The 21,520-nt window shown below is 55.4% G+C and overlaps 3 protein-coding genes across 3 annotated transcripts; 1 reads left to right on the plus strand and 2 right to left on the minus strand.

Annotated features, from left to right (window-relative positions):
- Positions 1 to 636: 636 nt before the first annotated feature.
- On the minus strand, positions 637 to 3,383 carry TRIREDRAFT_67334 (uncharacterized protein; the record flags this gene model as incomplete). Its single annotated transcript, XM_006968187.1, has 3 exons — positions 637 to 1,121; positions 1,179 to 3,015; positions 3,090 to 3,383. Coding segments are annotated over 3 exons (2,616 nt in total), but the record flags the coding sequence as incomplete, so codon positions are not given.
- Positions 3,384 to 12,012: 8,629 nt separating this feature from the next.
- TRIREDRAFT_27181 (uncharacterized protein) lies at positions 12,013 to 13,988 on the plus strand (the record flags this gene model as incomplete). Its single annotated transcript, XM_006968066.2, has 4 exons — positions 12,013 to 12,073; positions 12,193 to 12,611; positions 12,691 to 12,855; positions 12,939 to 13,988. Coding segments are annotated over 4 exons (1,695 nt in total), but the record flags the coding sequence as incomplete, so codon positions are not given.
- A 483-nt stretch (positions 13,989 to 14,471) lies between these two features.
- Positions 14,472 to 17,597, minus strand: TRIREDRAFT_67339 (N-terminal binuclear Zn cluster-containing/DNA binding domain-containing protein; the record flags this gene model as incomplete). Its single annotated transcript, XM_006968188.1, has 6 exons — positions 14,472 to 16,285; positions 16,350 to 16,528; positions 16,585 to 16,752; positions 16,817 to 17,087; positions 17,241 to 17,307; positions 17,442 to 17,597. The coding sequence occupies 6 exons, from the start codon at positions 17,595 to 17,597 to the stop codon at positions 14,472 to 14,474; spliced, it is 2,655 nt and encodes an 884-aa protein (XP_006968250.1).
- Between the last annotated feature and the right edge of the window lie 3,923 nt (positions 17,598 to 21,520).

Here is a 21,520-nt window from a genome sequence, read left to right on the forward strand (position 1 = left end):
AACGCAACACAAGGCAATATCGAAGAGTGAGTCGAAAGAAGGTCTGTCAACGTAAAGATCCATGCCAAATAGCTGGATACAGGTGTATCATCAGCACTATCTACCATCTATGATACGCCGGCTCATGTAAAACTGTACATAGTCCCTTTTATATAACCTTTTCCAGTCTGTATCCCACAGACAGCATCCAGAAACCAGCCTCCATTTCAGATAGGGGTATAACCTTAATCATTCATGCCATCAGCAACACCAAACTCCGGCCAATTACGCAAAGTTGTGCCCTCGTCATATATACGATCAGAAAGCGATATATCCAGGAATAAGAATGACCAAAGGAGAAAAGGGAAGATTATAAGCATATGAGGCCTACGCCGCGAGGCTGCCCTCACTATGCTCGACCTCAAGTGCAGGCGAAGATTTGCGACGAGAGCCATTGAGCTTTGCGCTCAGTCCTTTGGAAACAGCGCCCAAGAAACCGCGGTGAGGCTTTTCCGCAACTGCATCCCCCCTGTAGAAATCAGTAGTAATGGTGGTCGGATCAGCACGCGGCTCTCCGTCGGCAAGCACCCCGCCCAAAGCCACTTCGTTCATGGGACGCTCCCCCTCGTTTCGTCGCCCGCGACGAGTTAGATGTGGATCCACCATCAGCCGGGCATCCTTGACGTGCGTGAGGAAGAGCGGCAGGGCCATCATGACCACCTGCAGCGCCACTATCAGGATGTATGCCTGTTGTACAGTGCCCCCATGAATGATGATCCCGTACATGACAAAGGGAAAGAAGGCGGGACCAGAGGCGCCCATTGTGATGAAAGCCGCTGCGCGCTTAGTCCTCCTGCCCTGTCCGCGCATGCCAATGGCGAAGATGAGAGGCCAGATGGGCCCTTCGGCAAAGAAAAAGAGGCAAGCGGGAATGAAGAGTAGGTTCGCATTGGAGGGCCGTATGACAACACAAAGAAGAGCGGATAAGAAACAGAGAAAGCTACAGAAACTGAGGACGGTCCGTGGCTGGGGCAACCGAGGGTTCTTCGCGGCGAGATATGTGAGATAGGCGGCGGCAAATCGCGAGACAGCAAAAGCCGTGTGTCCAACAGTCAAATAATCCGACAGGGAGAGGGCCAGTCCTGGTGGCTGATCCGGATCCGCCGCTCCGAGTCCGGAAAGCCCAGTGACGGCGGCACCTCTGGCCGCGCCCATGCCGGACTTTGGCTGTGATGGCAGGACGGAAAGTAGAAGGCTGTTGAAAAAGGTGCTGTTGCTCTCTTGGCCGGCCACGTACAGATACTGGGCCATGACGGCTAGAATAAGACTGACGGTTCTCAGCTGCAGACCGCCAATGCTCCTCTTGGTAGGGTCGACTGGCAGCTGCTCAGTCGACTTCTCCAGCTCACTGTCACTGACCTCGGGAAGCGGCATGTAATAGAAGAAGAGAGCGAGCACCACACAGAGCAGCGTGATGCCGAGATATGTCCACTGCACATTGATTAGCGTGGTGCTGCTGCTTTGGTCACCTGCGTTGGCATGGCTCAGCGACGTGAAGAAGACCTTTTGCGCCAAGAGGCCGCTGAGAACGCTGCCCACGCCCTGCACGGCTTGTGCCAGCATGAGGCGGGTTTCGCCATACTCCGATGGTCCACAGAGCACCATGAAAGAGTTGGCAGCAACCTCGAGGACCGAAAGGCCGAAGCCAACGACGAAGTTGCTAAGCATGAAGCCGCCAAAGGAATTTGTAACGGCCGAGGGCCAGAAGATGATGGTACCGGTGCCATAGATGCACAGGCCGGTGATGAAAGTCGCCTTGTAGCCACCGATGTTCTCGTCGTTTTGCCGATGACGCTTGGATCGGCTATGCTCGTCTCGTCGCAAAATCCACTCGCCAACCAGAAGAGGTCCGAAGAAGTAGCCGCCGCCAAAGTAAGCACTCGTCAGGCCAATGGTTTGAGCCGTGCTCATGTTGTCCACCGCGGCAATCGCATTGTTGAGCGTGTTTAGCAGCCCATATGATATTCCCCACAGAAAGAAGAGAATGGCCACAATGGTGCAATATTTCCACGACTCTCTGCTGCTGGCTCGGAGCATGCTCTTGGGTTTGGTCATGTTAACGAAGCCAAAATAGACGCCGTTTTCGTAGGAATGGTCCGTCGAGAGCGTGTTGGTGGTGCGGGAGCGGTTCGCAGAATAGGTCAGGGGCAGAGACGTCATATCGGGAGTGGTTAGGAATTCCATGGCGCTCATGGGCGCATCCGGTCCGGGGCTGGCGAGCTGTCGATCGTTGCCAAGGGCACCATGGGCGACGGGTTCCGGTTTCACCACTCCCGAATTGTTCAAGTTGTTGCCCACCGACGGGTTGTCTGAGCCTCGCTGGTTCTGGCTTTTGTCGCTTGTGTCGCTTGGGCTGGGCCTGGATCCATTGTTGTCCTTGGATTTGTACAGCATAGCAGGCAAAAGACGAAGGACAAGAGGCTTTAAAGTGGGAATGCAGGCGCAGGTGGTGCCGACATTGACCTCGACGGCGCTCCACATGAGCGCCAGCGATGCGTTGTAGGCAAAGTCAGCTTGGCCACCAAATCTCGAACTCGGGTCGGAGGTGATTCCCGTGGGGACATCGGTGATGGCCTGCTGAAGGTAATAGACTCGGACGACATCCACAACGGCAACGAAGACACCCAGGGTGAAAGTCAAGACGAGGATCGTCTTTTGCCGTGAGGGTAGCCGCATGCCGGTCAAGACGGGTATCGGCAGCGCTAGAATCGCAAGGTCCGTAACAATGTTGACGGGAGCGGCGCAGATGAACTCGGTCAGCAGGGGGATACATCTCGTCGGGCCCGTGTAGTTCGCGTTCCAAGCAGCTTGTACAGGCGTGCACTGGAATATATTCATGAAGGTGAGGACAATGCCTGCAATGTTGACAATGACAAGGATCAGCCATGAAGCGAAGCGCAGGAGCATTTGTGTGTTTCTAGCCAAGCGCAAGTAGAAGATGAGGATGCTCGTTTTCGTGGCCATCAAGGCTGGGTTCTGGGCTACTCGTCAACTTGGCGTCATCCATGGAGAGAAGGGTTATATAGACTCACGTAGAGGATTGAGAAGACATATTCGCAATGGCGAAGAGTAGCGATGTGTGAAGCGGGAATGTCCTCGTCGTGCTTGCCAAGCCCGTTGGCAACGCCTAAGCAGATGGTAAAGGACAGGAAGAAGGAGATGAGCCAAGCCAGGAGGATGGTCCGGTCATCCCACGTGAATCGCTTTACGATGAAGTAGCGAGAGATCATGCGTGCAAAGACGAAGACCGAGGCGAGGACCAGAGTAGCTATCGTGACGGCCAAGACGGCAGGTCCCCGATTCGCAACGGGGCCACCTGGTTCTACATCCGAGTCCGATTCCATGGCGGTAGCTTCGACAGCAAGCCCATCGAGTAATGGTGGTATGAGCGAGACGGAGAGCAGAGGTCGGTTGGGGACCCAAGCCGGAGTCCGGTTGAGCAGAGATGGATGGAGGCAGGACAAGAAGTCTCGGGCTACCGAGCAGCCGTGAGGTTGATACTTGAAAGGGTCAAAAGACGACAAGTCCCCGGCGGACCCAATAAAGGAGAGCAAGATTCGTCGAGCTAGGTATATGGCCCTGTTGCGGAGTCTGCCATTGCCTCGCGCCCCAGGGGTTAGATTTGATCTAGATCTCGGTTGTCGTCTGGGTTGAAGATGTGCTCCAGCGGGACGGCACGAAGCAGGGAGACGTCGGTCTTGGCTGAGCGGGTGCTATCTTGTGCCTGGACCAGGAGATATAAGGTAAGTACCTTGCTTGTAAGAGGGAGCCGAGCAGCACGCAGTCGCCAGAGTGATATGCAGGCTCGCCGCCGTCCAGCGTCTTCGGCGAGATACAAGCACTAGCACCGAGGGCCAGAGGCTGAGCGGTGCGGCAGCCCGGGATCAGCGAGAAGGTATAGGCGAGAAGCCTTCGGCCAGGGCCGTGACCAGGTCAGTCGACGTCCACTCCCGGTCAATGCAGCCCAGTCCAGTAGACCAGCTTGACCGCAGCGCAAGGCTGCTGACGCCGTTGCTGGAAAGGAGAGTAATTATAGCGCAGGCAGTGAGATGCGATGCATGGGTTCGTTGTTGCTTGGTCAGACGCAGGCCCGGATCGAGAGCGTTTCCGGCAGAGGCACAGCCAGGGCCTTTTCTGGTGTCTCTCGATTCAGCCAGGAGCTCGCAGGACAATTGGGAGACGAGCAGTGTGAAGAAGGAATAAGTCACGACGTAGAGAGAAGATCTGATGCCGGTGTTGTGTCGATGGTCTGAGAGAAGTGAGAAGAAAAGGCTCGTTGACCAAGAACAAGAAAAAAGTCGCGAGCTACTGGGTATGAGAGGACCGCCAGCCGGGAGCCAAGCAGAGCAAGAGCAACGGAGACCGGAACTGCGGTACCTGCCTGCACTGCACCTGCACCTGCACTTGCACCTGCACAGGCCGAAGGGATGCTTGGGGGCAGGTGGCGGACTTGCGCTTGCCCGCGAGTCTGCGCCTGCGCGTGCAGCTGCCACTCGATACCTGCAGGGTACCTAAGGTACGGAGTGGCTGGTACCGCTTGAGGGGGTCTTGAGCGCAAAGTACCGGTACCGAGGCCGGGCTAGCGGCTGGCCAGTACTCGGCAGGCACCCGGGCTGCTGCGGCATTGGGCAGCGCCTGAATTGTACATCTCAGGTCCCAGCCCCAGGCCGTTTTGGCGAGGGCGGCAGGGTCTCTTGTGCAGCAGGCGGTACCGGGCAGGTCTCTCCCATTGATGCACTGTAAGGTAGCTGCAGAGGTTGGGCATCTTGAAGCTGTCTTCAGTTGATGCTGTAGGTAAGAGGTGGTGAATGAGGTATGAGATGGCAATGCTGCACATATCATGACTACCTCTACCTGCTACAGTACTAGATCAATTGCTTTTCAGCTGGCTCTCTTCTGGCCCAGTCCGTTCTTGGGAAATGCCATCGAGTCACAGCACACCCACATCCAGTTTAGACACCGAGCCCTTATGACGCGACGATGCTAGCACATGCACCTGCATACCTACCTACACATGCACGTACATACAAGCTCTCACACACACAAACTCACACAGTACGAAGCATGACCGCAGCCGACCTCATAAACTGCTACGACCCCATATTCTCAGCACGGGCGAGGGAGCAGCGAGGATTCACAAGCTCAATGGGCATGTGCAAGTGTGTGCATCCCTCCTGCAGGACTGGGGGTCATTTCATCAATAAACAATCAAAAACCATCAGCATCCCTTGAACACGATTCACTCCGCTAGTTCAACCACCGCGGCACACTCAGTCCCACGGCAAACAGAGGGCAAAAGGGCGGCGGGCATCGAAAAAGAGGGGCTGCCGAGCAATAAAAGATGGCGGTATGACGGTCCATCAACCCCTGCGAGGCGCATCCAGACGCCGGGTTTCGCTGATCCCGAAGTCATCGTGAGGGCGTATCAGGAACATCTCTGGCCTTGTAGGCAAAACGCTGCGAGGGATGGGGGGAGGGGGCTTTTGTCTGGCTTTGATGGGGGGGGGGCATGGGCTCTTGGGCAAGCCAATGGGGACGATGCAATTGATGAAGCTGAGCAGAGCAGGCACATGACAGCCTGTATGGGAGACGAGCAAGAGAGAGAGGGAGAGAGAGAGAGAGTGTGTGTGTGTGTGTACAAAGAGATTGGCGGTCTCCAGGCGCCGTCACATCGAATCGAGAGCTGCAAACACATCGAATCACAGACGACGGTGGGCATTCGATCTTGACAGCCGCAAGGGCATAAGCACACGCGCATCATGCACCGCTCTGGTGTCTCTCTTTCCATGTCCTTCGACGCATGCGTATGCCAAAGAATGAGCAGTAATTGGGCCCCTCGTTGGCTCTGGGCTAGTATTCGTATAGAGAAAAACTAGGCTCACTCGTCATCGTGTCCTCATGCCTCCACGATGCAACTAGCAAAAATGGTCTGGGGTAGTCGTAGGTACATGCAGGGCTTGAAGCTTGAGTTGGTAGGCGCGCAAAGCGAGCAAATAGGAGCACCCGTTCAACTACAAGTACGCTGCCAATGCGCCGAGAATAGAGCCATCAGGTGCCAACCAGCATTAGGTATTACGCCGGCTACAGAAAGAGGCAGAACCGACGGCTGAATGTGGCGGGCGACGTGCTGCTGTTGGTGATGCTGAGGCTGGGTGTGTTTTAGTACGGGTCTAGCAGCAATTGTGCCTGATTTCGTGGAGGTTAGGGCATCCATATTGTGCCATGTTGGCGACTACTAACAACAAGGCATCTGTGAGAACATGACTTATACGGAGTACTAGCATCGAGGCAAGCAAGAGTCACAGTACGTACCGCAGGGCTCGATCAACTACCTAGTAACAACTGAGTGAAGCCCTCGAGCATCTTCTTCTACCTGACTGCATCGTCAAAGGGCATACATGTAGGTAGGTACCTGAACCTGCCCGTCAACCGCATGTCGGACCGCCACTGGCCAGCCATGCACACGGGGCTCGTCCCGCTCTCTGACCCCAGGGCGTCAGTGGGGTCGTGTATCGGTACCTCGACCGTTGGAGGTTAAACGGGAAGCGGACCGACCACTCAAATTGAAGGCATCAAGTCAGCTCAAACGGTGCGAGAGGGGGATGCCATGCGGTCACTTTGCGCTGCCAATCGCAGAGGCCAGGAGACACTGGCAGAGCAGCTTTGGACTGACGTGGTTGGTGCGAGCAATCATGTTTGTTCTCTCTTCACAATTATTATATTCAGCCGGGAGTCAAATAGCGGCTTGAGTTGTTGCGTAATGAACGAAGCAAAAAAGGGCGATGAGTTGGGCATAGGTACATGTACAGTATGTCAATGCTTCAACTTACATACAACGCACAGCTAACATACATACTTGACTAGCATTTCTACACCGTCTTTACCGTGAATCACGCAGTTACATAAAGTAGCGCGCCCGAGACAGAAGAGAAAGAAAGAAAGAAAATAACAGGGGTTATTACCTCGAAGCTGGCATACAGCCCTGGCATCCTGGCGGTGAGTTTTGCGCAGAAGACAGCTGCATGCCCGCTCCTCTGTGCTCCGCGCTCGTGCATCGTGCATACATGTATCTTGCCCTACCCACCCGAATACAGAGTGCTGTAGAAAATGGGGGTTCAGGGATCTTGACGCAATGAGATGCCGGCTTGTCGGTTTATCGTATCTGATGGTCTTGACCGATATTTACCGATGCCGGACTTTTTCTTTTGTTTCTGAACAGTCTTGTTGAGGTAATTGCTCGGCTTGTTCATGGACAGCACCCAGTCTGTCTCCATCTCTTCACAACCAAACCACAGGCGTCATCCGGTTCAGAAATGCCATCATGCTTTGCATCGGAAAAGAGAAAGGGGGGGCATTGAGCAATCCGTCCAACAACCTCCAGCACCCAAACTATCGATCCGTCTCTTTCAGTACCTTTAACTTTTGATAATTCTTCTTGTGTCGAGGTGGCGCAACCCGGAGCGACGGCAGCTTCTTCCACTTGGCCCACCATCACGTCTTCAACACCACTTTTTTTTTTCCTTCCCCTTCTTCACCTCCTCGTCGCTGGGCGATTCGCCGTTGGGTCCGTTGGTAATTACATACTATATGTACAATGTGCTCACACGTTGCATGTGAACTGCTGCGGTGTAAAAGCCAAAAAAGTGACCAATATGCAGGTGACAGCCTAAGCGCACCGTGTTCCTCCTTGCAACTGACGCTGTATGCGTATGCGTATGTATGTATGCGCGTCGTGACAATTTATACTGATTTGGACAATTACCTCCAAGGTAGAACGGCAATTTCCAGAATCAAAATCCCTTGTACATGTACGAAGGGCTGTAAGATGCCGCCCCAACTGCGAACAGCAAGTCTTGCTCAGACCACACTCGCAGACAGACAACATGACAACATTGAAGACACACCCAACAGCGGCAAAAGTTGGAAAAAACGGTCAGAAGGGGCCTTGTCCGCATCTTGTCCTGTCTGCCACTCCTTTCTTTTATCACTTTGTCAGTTGATCATTCGAAGAAGCTATGATACTGAAAAGTTTTATACAGGCATAAGATAGGTTCATGAACAAACGATGCAGTATTACTTCTTTATACGATGATGTTCTGACTCTGTATCAACAACTCGTATTCAAACATCTTCGCCATCCTGTGTCCCGCGGCTGCCCCGCTTGCATCACCGACTTTATCTCATCGCTGGCCAGATCCGCAGCCCGATTTGCCTTCGTTCAGGTCCCAACGAATCACCCGTGACTCCAGACCTAGCCAGGGTGCTGCCTATAGAGTATCATTCAACTATGTGTCTCTCTTCGTCACAACTATCGAAATAAATTCTCAGCGATTAGTATGTCATATATTCTTTCACTGTACAAAATACGAAGCACGAGAACAGTCCGGCACGTTCAATCCGATCCCGCCTCCCACCTTGATGCCCTCACCGAATCTCAGCCCTCAACCCTCAGCCTTCGTTCAACTCAGCCGAGATCAAATCTTTGTTCCTTCTTCTTTTTGCTGCCCCCAGCAAGTGTCGCTACTAGCCGGAATCCCATCGCTTCGGGACCAATCGCGGCTCTGGTCTCCTCACCAACGGTGCAGCCGCGGACCTTGACCCAAGCCCAGTGACGGCCAGGCTCGGCCGAGACGATCCGTTGGGTGGTAAGACTACCAAAAGGAGCGTTCTTCCTGATGGCTGTCACAACAGACTTTGAGCCTTGTGTTGAGCATCTACGAGTCGCCTAATACTTGTATGTACGACGACGCCAGGCGGTACATGAGCCAACGAATCCATTGAACCGCAGCACATCCCGTTCCGCAGCGTCGGGTCCGGCTGACGCATGTATCGGCTCTTCAGCCAGCTGGTTGTTACATTATCTTCTCATATAAGCGTGCAACGAAACACGTACATCGGTGTAGTTGCCGATACTCCGTGACACAGTTGATCAAGGTCAGCGATTCAACCAACAAACTACATGTAGCTACCTGATTCAGCACATGACTTGGATTCGATTCAGTCGGACCCCTCGATCAACAACCACACCACCAAGTCTGCACAATGACGAACTCTGACAAACGAACCTTTTTTCCACCGCAGACCAAATGCTGCTGCCTGGATCACACACACACACACACACACATACATATGTACAAACACATACTACCAGTAACAAGCGGCAACCTTGACAATGTCTGAGATGGGCGCTACTAGCCGGATGATATTTTCCGCCAAAGAGGCACTTTTCCTTGTCCGCGTATCGCTAGTGAGGCGGCTATGATTCCTTTCTAGATGCGGCAATCAGCCTTGTCGATTCTCTGGGGTCTGGGAATCGGAAGTCGGATCAGCTGGAGCGGCGCGCACCTTGAAGTTGAGCGATTTGGGGATACTGTCGTGATAGAGCCTCCGGCGTTATGAAGCTCGCGTTCTTGATATCGGCCCCTTGCTCAGGCTGCCTTGGCCATGAATCGAAGTTGACTCGTTCCCGTCATGCTCAGCCCAAGTCTCATTCTTGACTCGGTAACACCAAGCCATCCGCAAGTACCGATACAAAAGTGTCATCAGCATAGACGGGATGTAGCCGGTCCAGTAAGATGCAACCGGGTCAACGCCTGCATCTACCCACCAGTCTTCGACGCCCAATCCTGCATCTACATATGTACAGCCCGTCATTCTGTATGTCTCAGTCCAGCCTTAAGTCATGCATCGGGAACGCGTGCTGACTGTACATATAGGCGCGCCATTGGCCAAGCATTGCACGCTTTTCATTATACTTGAGGTGCTCGCGAACTGATAGCAAGTAATAATACAGCGGGATGGCTGAGGACACGGTTGGCTCATACCCGGGATCACCACCTGAATCGGCCTGTCCTACGCTACCATCATCACCTGCCTCTTCCTGTTCTTGTGCCGCTTCACAAATGATTCGAGAGGAGCAAAGTAAGCTTCAGCCCCCGCCATCAAAAGTCCACAATGCCCGCAGAGTCTCCGATCCCCCGCAAAGCACGGATCACGACCTCTCTTGCAGCTGCAGTTGTACATGTATGTCAGATGCCCGCCATATCCTGTGACCAGAGCCACCTGAAGAAGTGTCTATATGCAATATCACAGGGTAGCAGCCATTTAGGGTTCAACAAGATGAGTATACAGAGCAGAATCGGTGCCCAAAGTGGACTCTACTGCCCACTTAAAGTAGCAAAGTGAATGCCCAAGGTAATCTAAGCGCAAAATTGGGCTTCGATACTGCTGAGATGGGAGTTGAGATTGCCATATTGACCGGCTGATCAAGTTCGTAGCCTCAGGGTGTCTGTTGCAAACTGTAAAAGCGTGATAGACGGAGCGTGGCGTTGGGTCGTTGCGACACCCTTACTCTCGAACACGAATTGTACCCCTTATACTGGAAACGTGATGCACTAGCCCACACAGTCAAGCAATGCTTCTGAGTATCTTCGAGACTGATACATCATTCCAATCCCCGCGCTCTTGGAAAAAAAAAAAAAACCGTTGGCTTCCAAACACGTCTTGGGCTCACGCTTCCAAAGCGCCCACCTCTGGCTTGAGCACCTTCTACGTACCCACGTGTGTCGACGGCCTCTAGAAGAAAGACAAAACGCCACTGCAGCTTCTGTGTCTTCGCGCCGATACGTGCGCTACCGTAGATGGAGGCGTTTGGCTTCGCCTGATCAAGGTCCTGAGTCGGCATTGTTTGTTTGGCGGGGGTGGTGGCGCTGTTGGAGAAGCCACTTGCATGCAGATTCTCATGATTCAGTCAAAGGGGCATTTTGTACGGAGCAAAGGATGTGTGCCTACCTAATGTCAGACGTGGTAGGAAGACGTGGTTGTAATGAATGAGAAATGTATACCCTCTGCGTGTTTGGCTAAAGGTTGCAAGTCCTTTTGTTCTCGAGGAGGAGGTGCACAACAAGCTATGATTCTGGGGGAGAAGCCATCTTGATATTGGAGACGGTCTAATATGATTATACTACAGACCGTAAATCTTTGCTACTGACTAGGTATAATTGTTGAACCGCAGCTCCCGAATAGTAGTGAGACTTCCAGTTTCAGTTGCACATGCCGAGAAGGCTCATGCGAGCAGCAGCAGCCATTCCGAGAACCTGGTGTGTAGCCCTCATTTACATCCATCTGCAGCTGCATGCAGTCTGCAAGGTCCCGACCCCCCAGGAATGCCGCATGCCTATATGTAAAGCGAGCAAGTGATGAACGATGTGAACGGATGCAAGCGACCGAAGAGACGATGAGATGTAACAGCCACGAAGGGGTATGTGATTTCTCAACTGATGAACAAATCATTGTTATCCATCGCATCTATCTACATACATCCCGTTTTACATGTGCTAACGTACATGTAGCTCTGTTCACCCTGAAGCCCAGCTGAAATGTCCAACACAACACTACCCCCAATCGGCTCGCAAACAATGACACCCGCCCGTTCCCAAAAGTCAACAACCAACAATACCTACCCAGCCAACCACAAGAGCCACTGAATGTGTTCAATTCTAGATGAAGCTCAGGATAACGGCACAGCAATCTCCGTCTCCACCGTTATCCTGTATAAACTGATGTCGCAACCTATATAAATCCAAACCCTGAACATGACGGCTGTCAATCTCCCCGCAATATCCACTTCTGACCGAGACATTTTGCCTCCTATTATCTCAACCCGACTCAATCACGTCATCAACACAACAAACAAACACCAGACACATCATTCTCACAGCTCCCTAAAGACCTTCCATTTCATCACTCATCACTTAATTATAAACTCATAGCTGTACCGGATAAATCCGAAAGAAAAGTGAGAAAAAAGGGGGCAGTCGGTCAGCGGCCATGGCCAAATCGCCGGAGCACACGGCGCTGCTCGCCGGCCACGAGTCTCACCCCGACGGCCCATCCGACACCATCACGCACGGAAGAGAACGAGAAACCCCGGAAGTCCTCTCTCCCAAGCCGGCCGATGGACCGAATCACACCGTCGGCTTCGCTCGGGGGCTCGTCGTCGGCGCGAGCTTATTCGTGCTCATCTTCATCCACTGTACGCAACAACAACAAACCCCCCGTCATGATCCTTTTCATCTCAAATCTTCACCTTCACCTATTAGCACAATACTATACATGTACAGACGTTGACTAACATACGCCCCCAAAAAAAAGCAACAAACATGTCCGGCCTCACCATGATCCAAGGCCCCCTCTCATCCTCCCTCCACGCCCCTACATCAGCCCAGTCCCTCACAACAAGCTACCTCATCACAATGTCCTCCCTCCTCCCCCTCATCGGCCGCCTCGCATCCGTCCTCTCCCCGCGCTCCATCGTCCTGCCCTCCGCCTTGCTCTTTGCCCTCGGCAGCCTCGCCGCCTCCCAGGCATCTTCCTACGCGGCCTTCCTCGCCGCAAGAATCGTCATGGGCGTCGGCGGCGCGGGGATAGTCGTCATGGCGGTGGTGTTTGTGATTGAGCTCACGGGGCCCAGGACCAGGGGCGTCGTGATTGGGTTTGTAAACGCGGCGTTTACGATGGGGGTTTCGGTCGGGGCGGCGGTGTTTGGTGTTTTGGAGCCGGTTGTCGGATGGGTGAGTAAATGTTGCCTTGTTCTCGCTTTTTTAACATACCGGGCTTTTTTTGGCTGATCAAGTTGACGTCTGCCTGCAGAGGCCGCTCTTCTGGTTCCCGTCGCCGATAGTCCTCCTCGCAGGCATCGGGCTCCATCTCAGCCTCCCGACGTCCATGTCGCTGCCCCCATCAGAACAAACCGGCAAACCAGCTTCTCTAAGACAAAGACTCGCCAGCATAGACTACCTCGGCGCTTTTCTCCTTGTAAGCATATCATCTTCCTTTAACCCCCCCTTGCACATCCCATCTTTTTTCCAAAGCTCGCTAACATCCACATCACCAAAAAGACCCTCACCATAGTCCTCTTCCTCCACTCCCTCTCCGCCGAAATCCATCCCCTCCCCCTCCTCACCTCCCTCCTCACCCTCCTCCTCTTCACCATCACCGAGTTCCGCCTCGCCCCGGACCCCATCATCCCCCTCTCCGTCCTCTCCTCCCGCCCCGTCCTGCTCTCCTGCCTCGCCCAGCTGGGCCTCATGACCGCCCGCTGGGCCATCCTCTTTTACACGCCCATCCTCATGCTCTCCCTCCGCGCTGCCTCCCCGGGAAAAGCCGGCTCCCTCCTCATCGCCACCAACGTTGGCTTCTCCATCGGCGGCCTCGCCATCGGATGGCTACATATCCGACGCCAGGGATCGTACTATTTCGCGCAGCTCCTCTCCTTGCTTGCCTTTACACTCACCGTCCTCGCCCTATCACTCCTCACCCATCCCATCTCCATCCCCATCTCCCCCTCCTCCTTTCCCTCCCTCTCCTCCTCCTCCTCCTCCTCCTCCTCCTCCTCATCATCATCAACATCATCATCATCGTCTCCCAGCACACCATTCACCGCCTTCGTAGCAACCATATGCCTCAACGGCATCATCACAGGAATATCCCTAAACTACGCCCTCGTCCACATCCTCCACCTCTCTCACCCCTCCACATCCTACGTAACCACCAGCCTCCTCGCCACCTTCCGCGGCTTCGGCGGCAGCTTCGGCACCTCCCTCGGCGGCGGCATCTTCTTCCGCGTCCTCCGCGCGCGTCTCCTACGCGGCTTCCTTTCCCTCGACGGCCACCACCACCACCACCACGACAACAACGGTGAACTGCTGAGTCCCGAGAGGGAACAGCTGATGAATGAGCTGCTTGGCTCGCCGCAGCTCGTCTGGAAGGAGGGCTTCTTGGGAACCAGGGAGAGGCAGATTGCGGTGGAGGGGTACGCAGATGCCATTGGGAGCGTGTGGAGGGCCGCGGCGTGCTTGGGGGTGGTTGTTATTCTTGTGCAGGCTGCGGCTGGGTGGACGGCGCCTGGGGAGGGAGAGGAGCGGACGTTGCAGGAGGTCGAGGAGTGATTGGATCATGCACATTTGTGTCATCATGTGGGATTATATACAGGGTCCTTTGATGTACGAGATATACTAGGTCAAGAGTTTTAGATTTGACTATTTGCTTCATCATTCATTGCATTAAAAGACTCTCAGTTTTCAAAAGAAAGGGTATCTAGGCCACATCTGCCGCTTTCAAGACCCCCCAAGTCAGGCAGAAAACAGGAGCAAGGCCCGCTTCGTTTCGTCATATCATACATGCATAGCCTACATGGCCCTCTTATACACGTCCTCCGTCGATACATACAAGCCCATTTGTGAGATTCTGTCAGCATACATGTCTGCTCCCTGCCATTACCGCTGCTCCTTTTCAATACGATTTTCCATGTCCGGCACAGGTGACTGCCCGCTCGTCCATATATATATATATATATATATATATATATATATATATATATATCCTCCTCCATAATTTGTCAAAACAGAGGAACCTAGAGGAATAGCTATCCCTCATGGCGCGCTACCACCCGTCAGAAAGAAATCGAGCTCGCTCTTCAATCCGCTGCTCTGCCGCTGCTCATCGTTGGCAAGCTGCTCCAAAAGGCTCATGAACGGATCCTTCTCCTCGCCCGTCGTCCCCGTGCTGCCCGTGTTGCTCTTGGTGCTGGGGCTGGGAGCCGTGGCTCCCGGCGTTGCCTGGCTGACCCCTGGTTGCCAGGTGGGCGGGCTGCCGTATGCGCTGGCCGAAATCGTTCCGAACATGGCGTCGAAGCCTCCGCTGGCGTCGTTGATGACCTGCTGCTGAGGCACACCGCCTGTCGCGTGAGATGGCCCGAGGTTGTAGTGGAACGCGGGGCTGAATGCCATGCCGGCCATGGAGGCCATGTTTCCTGCACCGGCGTGCGCTGGATGCCCGAGGCCGAAGCCAGCCATGGCAGGGTGGGCGGCCGAGGTGACGTCGACGGTGCTGCGCATGGCACTCAGGTGGTGCTGCTGTTGCCGCTGGGCATCCATGTGAGCCGGCATCATCTCGCCCAGGGCGCCCACCCCAGGCGTCGACGGGGCCGGCATCAGCCCAGGCTGCATGGGTACGGACTGGCGGGGATAGCTCGTGACCGTCATCGTGGGCGTGAGAGGCAGAGGTATGCCCTGAAGGGAAGACTGGGAAGGCTTCTTCATCTTGGGGTTCGGCCTGTTCTCCGTGGGCCAAGGAGACTGTATATCGGACAGGGGGGTCGGCTCGTTGGAGTAGTCGACCAGTTCATCGGCCAGGCTGAGGTTGGCGGTATCAAAGTGGAACGTCGGTCCCCCGGGCCCTCCAATGTTGGAATATCGATCGAAAAAGTCCTCGAGCTGGAAGCCGGGCGTGTATCGCATTGCGCTTCCGGTGATGGCCTTGACCAGCTCTCTGTGAGCCTCGTAGAGTCGCTGGAGCATATCTCGTTGGTGCTGCACAATGGCCCAGGTGAACCGCAGGTCGCTCAACAGCTGCATTTCGCGGGACAAGAAGTCCGAAGACGAGCTGAAGACGCTGATCTCGCCGCTGGCGCCCTGCTTGCCGTAGTGAGCGCCGTGGATGTGGACGGTGCCGGCGGTGCAGATGCAGTAGCCGACAAACGACGGCCACTCAATGGTCTGCATCTGCCTGCCGACCTCGGCGAGCTCCGTAATGGCATTCGCATGGAAGAAGCACATGTTGGTGGCCTCAATCTGCCACGACTGGTGCTGTCCGTTTCCTGCCAGCTCAGCTAGGCTGATAGGGAGGAACGGACGGTAAATCAAGCAGTGGATGAGGTGGTAGATGAGCTTGCACAGGACAAGGACCGTCGAGTCCGGCTGGCCAAAGAGCACATCCATTGACGCAAAGACGCCATCCGTGCCCGACGCCCACACGTCAAGATCCTGCCTGATCTTGGACAGATTTGACAGCGAGTGCCAGGGGAAGTGCGAGTCGCCCTTGACGCCCCCGGCCGCCAGATAGCGGTTCGTCACGCCGAGGATGCGCGTGATGTCGATGAGCATGCCGGAGCTGCCCTGGGACTTCTTGCCGCTGCCCTGAAAGTACTGCAGGTTAGAGCCGCAGAGGAAGAAGTCGCCGTCCACGGGAAGGCCAGAAACGGCTGGAGACCATGACGGGAGCCGCAAAGCAATGGAATCGTCGCCGATGAGGGAGGGGCGCTTGGAGCCGGAGGCAGAGAAGCGGTCCAGCAAATAGCACGACCAAAAGAGCTGTCTCCGTGTTTCGCGTTCCATCGGCGTCACCTGTGCTTGCTGATCCATCTCGCGATGCAGTTCCAGCGCCATGATCATGCCAATGGCGTTGCCTAGGCCCACAATGTTAGCTATGTCTGTCTCACATTGAAAGACTGGGCCTCCCGCTGGACGTACTCAGTAACATAAAGGCCTTCCTCCCCTTTCCCGAGGCAGTATATGCAATTGCCAGTAACACAATGGCCTGAAGATTGTCAATGGACGGCTCATCGATGTCAATGGCACTCCTGGCTCGCGAGGCATATTCGTCGCCCAGCTTGACGGCGGCCCGGAAACCGCGAGGATGCGGTGTGTGCCTACATAAGAGTAAGATGAGATGTACACGATTGGCACTACCATGCTGGAGACATACCTGGCGGCGACTGCGGCAATGGCGTCGAAGAGGAAGGGGGGGAGTTGGTTGAGCTGGATGCGCTTCCGTATCACCGACTCGTCAAAGATGTGAAAGGGCTTGTTGTGGAAGCGCGTAAAGTAGGTATCAAGAAGAGCGTCGGTCTGGATAGAGGGGGTGGCGGGATCCCTGATGGCCCAGATTAGCATTGACCAAGCACAACGGCAACGGAGCAACCAACCCAGCTGTCGACGACGTCTTTGGGGAGTACAGCGGCAGCTCTGTGACGTTGGGCGTCTTGTCCTCGGTGGCTCTCCGCTTGGCGACGGGTTCCGCAACGTCTCGCTCGTCCGACTGCCTCTTTGTGGATGGTTCAGCTGCTGCCGGCTGCTGTGTCGCCGCTGAGGGAGCCGCCTGCTCGCCTTCGGCATTCTTCTCCTTGAGCTTGGCCTCCAAACCATCCACTCTCTTCAAGAGAGCCTCCAAGACGTCCGTCTTTGGCCCGCGCTTCTTCGGTACAGCATCTAGGAGACCAATGTATGAGCATTTCTGGTCCGAATTAAGTCCCGGTACAACGGCGGCGCTTTCCAACAAGAAAGTTGTCTCGCATAAGGTGTGAGACACTCGGCTCCCCGCTCCGAGAGTACGAGGCGGCACAGGGCACCGTTTGAGCTTACCATATATACACGGGCATTGGAACACTAGACATGCTTCGCAAGAAGGACGCAGGCGATTACACTTGATCTGAAGCCACAATGAGAAGAACCATGTCAGAAACTGCGCGCAAGACTCACTTTCAATGGAGGGGGGGGGGGGGGGGGGGGGGGCTACAGAGATTGGCGCAGAGCGAGAGCTGCCTAGAGGACAGCCCGGGGAACGCAACAACTCACCTTTCGCTTGCGGCACGACTTGCAGTTCATGGACTCGCGCGGCTCGGTGGTGACATTGCGAGCAGGCAGGCGCTCAATGCCAACCTGCGGCCGCTGGGGCGGCAAGGCCATGGGCTGCTGCGGAGGGCGATGCGGAGCGTTCATCTTGGGAGAGGCGGACGAGGATGCGCGGGCGCCCGGTTGGGGGTTGCCGAATGGCTCCGAGGAGCAACGAGAGGCCGCTCTGCAGGCAATGCGGGTTGCCGGCCGCCGCCAGCAGGGCGCCTAAGCCGTCGAGGGCAGAGCAGCACGGGGCAACGGTATAGGACCAGCAGGCGGCTTGAGGCGAAGGCCAGACGTAGCGAGCGGGTGAAGCTGCTGCAGAGGAGGCGCGCGAGAGGGACGGACAGAGGCAGAAGGCGGCGAACGAAGGGCCCGGGGGGGCGAGACGGCCTGCAGCGCAAGCAATTCCGTGTTGGTGCACTGGTTATGGGACACGAGATGCCGGCGGCTCGCTCAAGCCCGGAGCTGGCCCTGTCGAGGATTGTCTGCGTGCTGGGCGCTGCGTCTGTCGCGTCGGGACGACAAGCAGCTGGCAGGTCTGGAGGTTCGGTCTGGTCGAGGAGCTGCGGCGGCCGGCGCACCGAGTGTGTGCGAGTGCTGGCTGGGCTTTTTGACGTTGGAAGGATGCGCTGGCGGAGGATGACGGGCGCCGAGAGGGAGAGACAAATATAGAAGACAAGGAGCCGAGTCGTGGGCCAGCAGCCGGCGGCGGAGGGATCGCGGACGTGAGGAGATGGAAGCTTGTCGAGGCCTCGGAGCTGCTGCCTCGTGAGGACCCCGGGATAGAAGAGATGGATGGAGGTGAGGTGAGGCCTGGGCTGCACTGGCTCGATGCACCCGCCAGAGCAGAGCAGTGCAGTGCAGTGCAGTGCCTGCTGTAAGTATGGACTGTACCTCTTTTAGTGGCATTGATCCATTGATTGATCGAGTCTGGCCTGGCCTGCCTGAGCCGTCGGCAACCTCCAGCTCCAGTGTTCCTTCTGCCTACTGCACTAACCTTACAGGCCCCAGGCCCAGGGGACAGGGACCAGACAGGGACGGGTACAGGTACGGGGTCAGGTACAGGTACTTGCGACAGCGACAGCCAGCCGTCACTGGTCTCTGAACCCCCGCCCTCTGAACCCGCTAGTAAGTCCTGCCAGCCCGCCTGAACAGCCCCGTCAGAGGCCACGCCTCCAGCCTATCGCCAACGGACCGCTGCTCCGCTTTCGCAGCCCGTAGAGGTACAAATGCCAAATGCAGGATAGAACACCTCAAGCATCAATCCATTCCGTCCCTTTTGGCGCTGCGCGGAATTCGGTTCAAGTTCCCAGCAGCAGGTCCAAGTTCACCCAATGTCGCATTAAATCTTTTAGCATCTCGGGGCTTCTCCGCGCCATACCAAAGCTGTGCCGCACCTCAGTACTACATACAATACCTTCTTGCGTCCATTGAATGCCCGATCAAGGTTGTTCCTGTCTCATCCCGTGGCAGATGTGATACCTATGGACACTACCTACCTACAGCCGTCAATACGGTACCGGTACACGTCCACCAGTGCCTCAATTACCCCCCTCAACCCCCTGTGCCGTGATGCTGCTAGCGGTCTAGCGCCCTCGTAGCCCTACTCGACCAGTTTGGAACCGCTGGAGCTTCGCTCCCAATCGGCCGCCCTTGCTAATATCAAATCCATCACTGATCACGGCTTCTCCCCACTCGAGCATCCCTGTCAGTTTCTTTGCATGCTTCGCTTCATGTTCCCATCTAATCACCGTGACAAGTACCTATGGAGAAGAATCGCTTCGGAGCATTTTGCACGGAAGGGCATCAGACTATCCAGGTGCCATCAGACACACGCAGTCCAATCACAGACACCAAGACTTGGAGCAGCATCACCAGGTACAAGTACTTTTGAGAGCATCACATCGAATCCGAGTCCGGGCTGGTCTACAACATACATAGAGGGCGTCAAATCATGCACAGCATCCATCTCACCCGGCCCTTTCAGCATACATACTCTCACCCTTTATGCAGTGAGAAGCCCCCCATCCCCCAACTAGCCAGTCACAGCCAGACGACTCGCTGCATCACACACCGAGAGCCAACCAACGGCCTCCCAGCACAGAGGCATCCGTTCGGGTGCTCGTCCCGCGATGCACATGCCGCAGGGCTCAAACCAGCCCGGCGACTCTTGCCGGTTCGCGATGCCATGTCCGTCCAGGATCTGTCAGTATCTGCTCCAAGTTTGGCATCAACGGACGATGATGCGGTTCAACAGCCCCAAAACAGCCGCACATGCCGACTGCATAGGGCGGAAGTATACAGGCATCATCATCCTCGCCCTCGCCATGGCCGTCATCTCACCCTCGACATCGGACCGCACGCATCGAATCGGCAGTAGTAGAAGAGACCAAAAAGACAAGCAACCTGAATGGTTCGCTGGGCGCAAATCAGTGGCTTGCTTACCACGTCCATCCCGCATCGCCGTGTCAGGGGAGGCCAGAGCCAGAAGCGGGAGGGAGGGCTGCAGGTCAGGGGGGGGGTGTCATGTTGGCTCGTTCTCTCTCTCCACGTCTTCCCGCTCGTTGCCCGTCAAGTGCTGCTGCTGCGACCCTCCAATCCAGAGTCGCAACCGCGCAAGGCAAGCGACGAACCACATCGGGGTGTTGGTCGTGTTGCTGCAGGGCGCAGCCGGCGGACGAGCAGCGAAACCGCACTGAAGCCGAGGGAATCGTCTTGCCATGCTGTCCTGCGCCGTTTTGAGATGACTGGCCCCCAACTGCCGAGCTCACGGTGGCGGTGATGTGCCGCCATAGAGCCGACGCCGTGGTCAATGTGCATGTGTGGATGTGCGTGTGTCAGTGGGAGCAATCTGTACATTACATCCATTGAATGCTACGAGTTGTCAACCCGCTAACGGATGGAGGAGTTGTCAGTTGTCTCTTGCTTGCTCAACGCCTTTCCCGCTTCTCTCTGCCGACACGGGCTGCCATACTACCTAGTTAGTAGAACCACGGTTGACAGACACATGTCAGTACCAGTCATAGGGGAAGCCAAATGCCACCCTTCCCGCACGATGGCCGCCTTGTGGGGAGTCGCCGGGGTTCGTGCCGCGGCGAACAGCACTTGAACCCGGCACAGCAATCTTCTGCAACGCCTCGATGCCCCGTTGAGCATAGTACTAGTAGTCTCTAAACCCGGGCTCAACCGCCATGTATGTACCATTAGCCCACGAGAGTCCCGGCAAAAAAGGGCTCCTCGCGAGTGTCGCTTGCCTGGTTCAATATCTCTTCAGGGGTCGCCTGTTCCGCAGTCTGAACGCCAGCGCGGCCGACTGCCATGACTAGCCACCGCGCCTCACAAGTTGCAAGTTTTATTATACTAGTACTATCACAGCTTGCGAATATAGTACTATTGCGTCGGCACAAGAGTCGGACAGAAATAGACGAGACAACCGCAAGCCTGAGCTGATACTCCGTTTCACCCCCACGCTCTGACGAGGTCAGACGGTGCACACTCCAACCAAGCACGCACACGATGGACGAATTGCACATCGATCGCGCAGCCTCGCTTGTCTCACAACTCACAACAGGCAATTTGACTCAACAAACCACCTCAGTACGATAAAACAGAATCAAGACGGGAAAACATACGCCAGCCCTAAAATGAGCGACACCCGCTCGCCCTGCACCTGCAGTCCATTTCTCGGCGATACGAAGCAACAGCTCAAACACCCCCTCCTGTTCCATTTCTTCCATCCATTGTTCTCTGTGCTTCTTTCTCACAAGGGATTTGCAAACGCGACTCAACTCCATCAACATACATACAGGACAAGTCCCATTATCATGCGAAGCGAGGCATAAGGGACCCCCCAGCCCTGAGCTGAAGAGCCCGGGATTGGGCCATGATGCATTGGCATGCAGACTTACTCGTCATCGCATCCTCGGACCGCCCTTTGCGCTCTTTCACATCATGCCACGATGTCGCGCAAGCGAGATCTTCCAGATGATCGCTTAGGCGCTCTCTTCTCTCTTTCCAAGCCTTAG

The sequence above is a fragment of the Trichoderma reesei genome (assembly GCF_000167675.1).
Source record: "Trichoderma reesei QM6a unplaced genomic scaffold TRIREscaffold_21, whole genome shotgun sequence".
Classification (NCBI taxonomy): Eukaryota; Fungi; Ascomycota; class Sordariomycetes; order Hypocreales; family Hypocreaceae; genus Trichoderma; species Trichoderma reesei.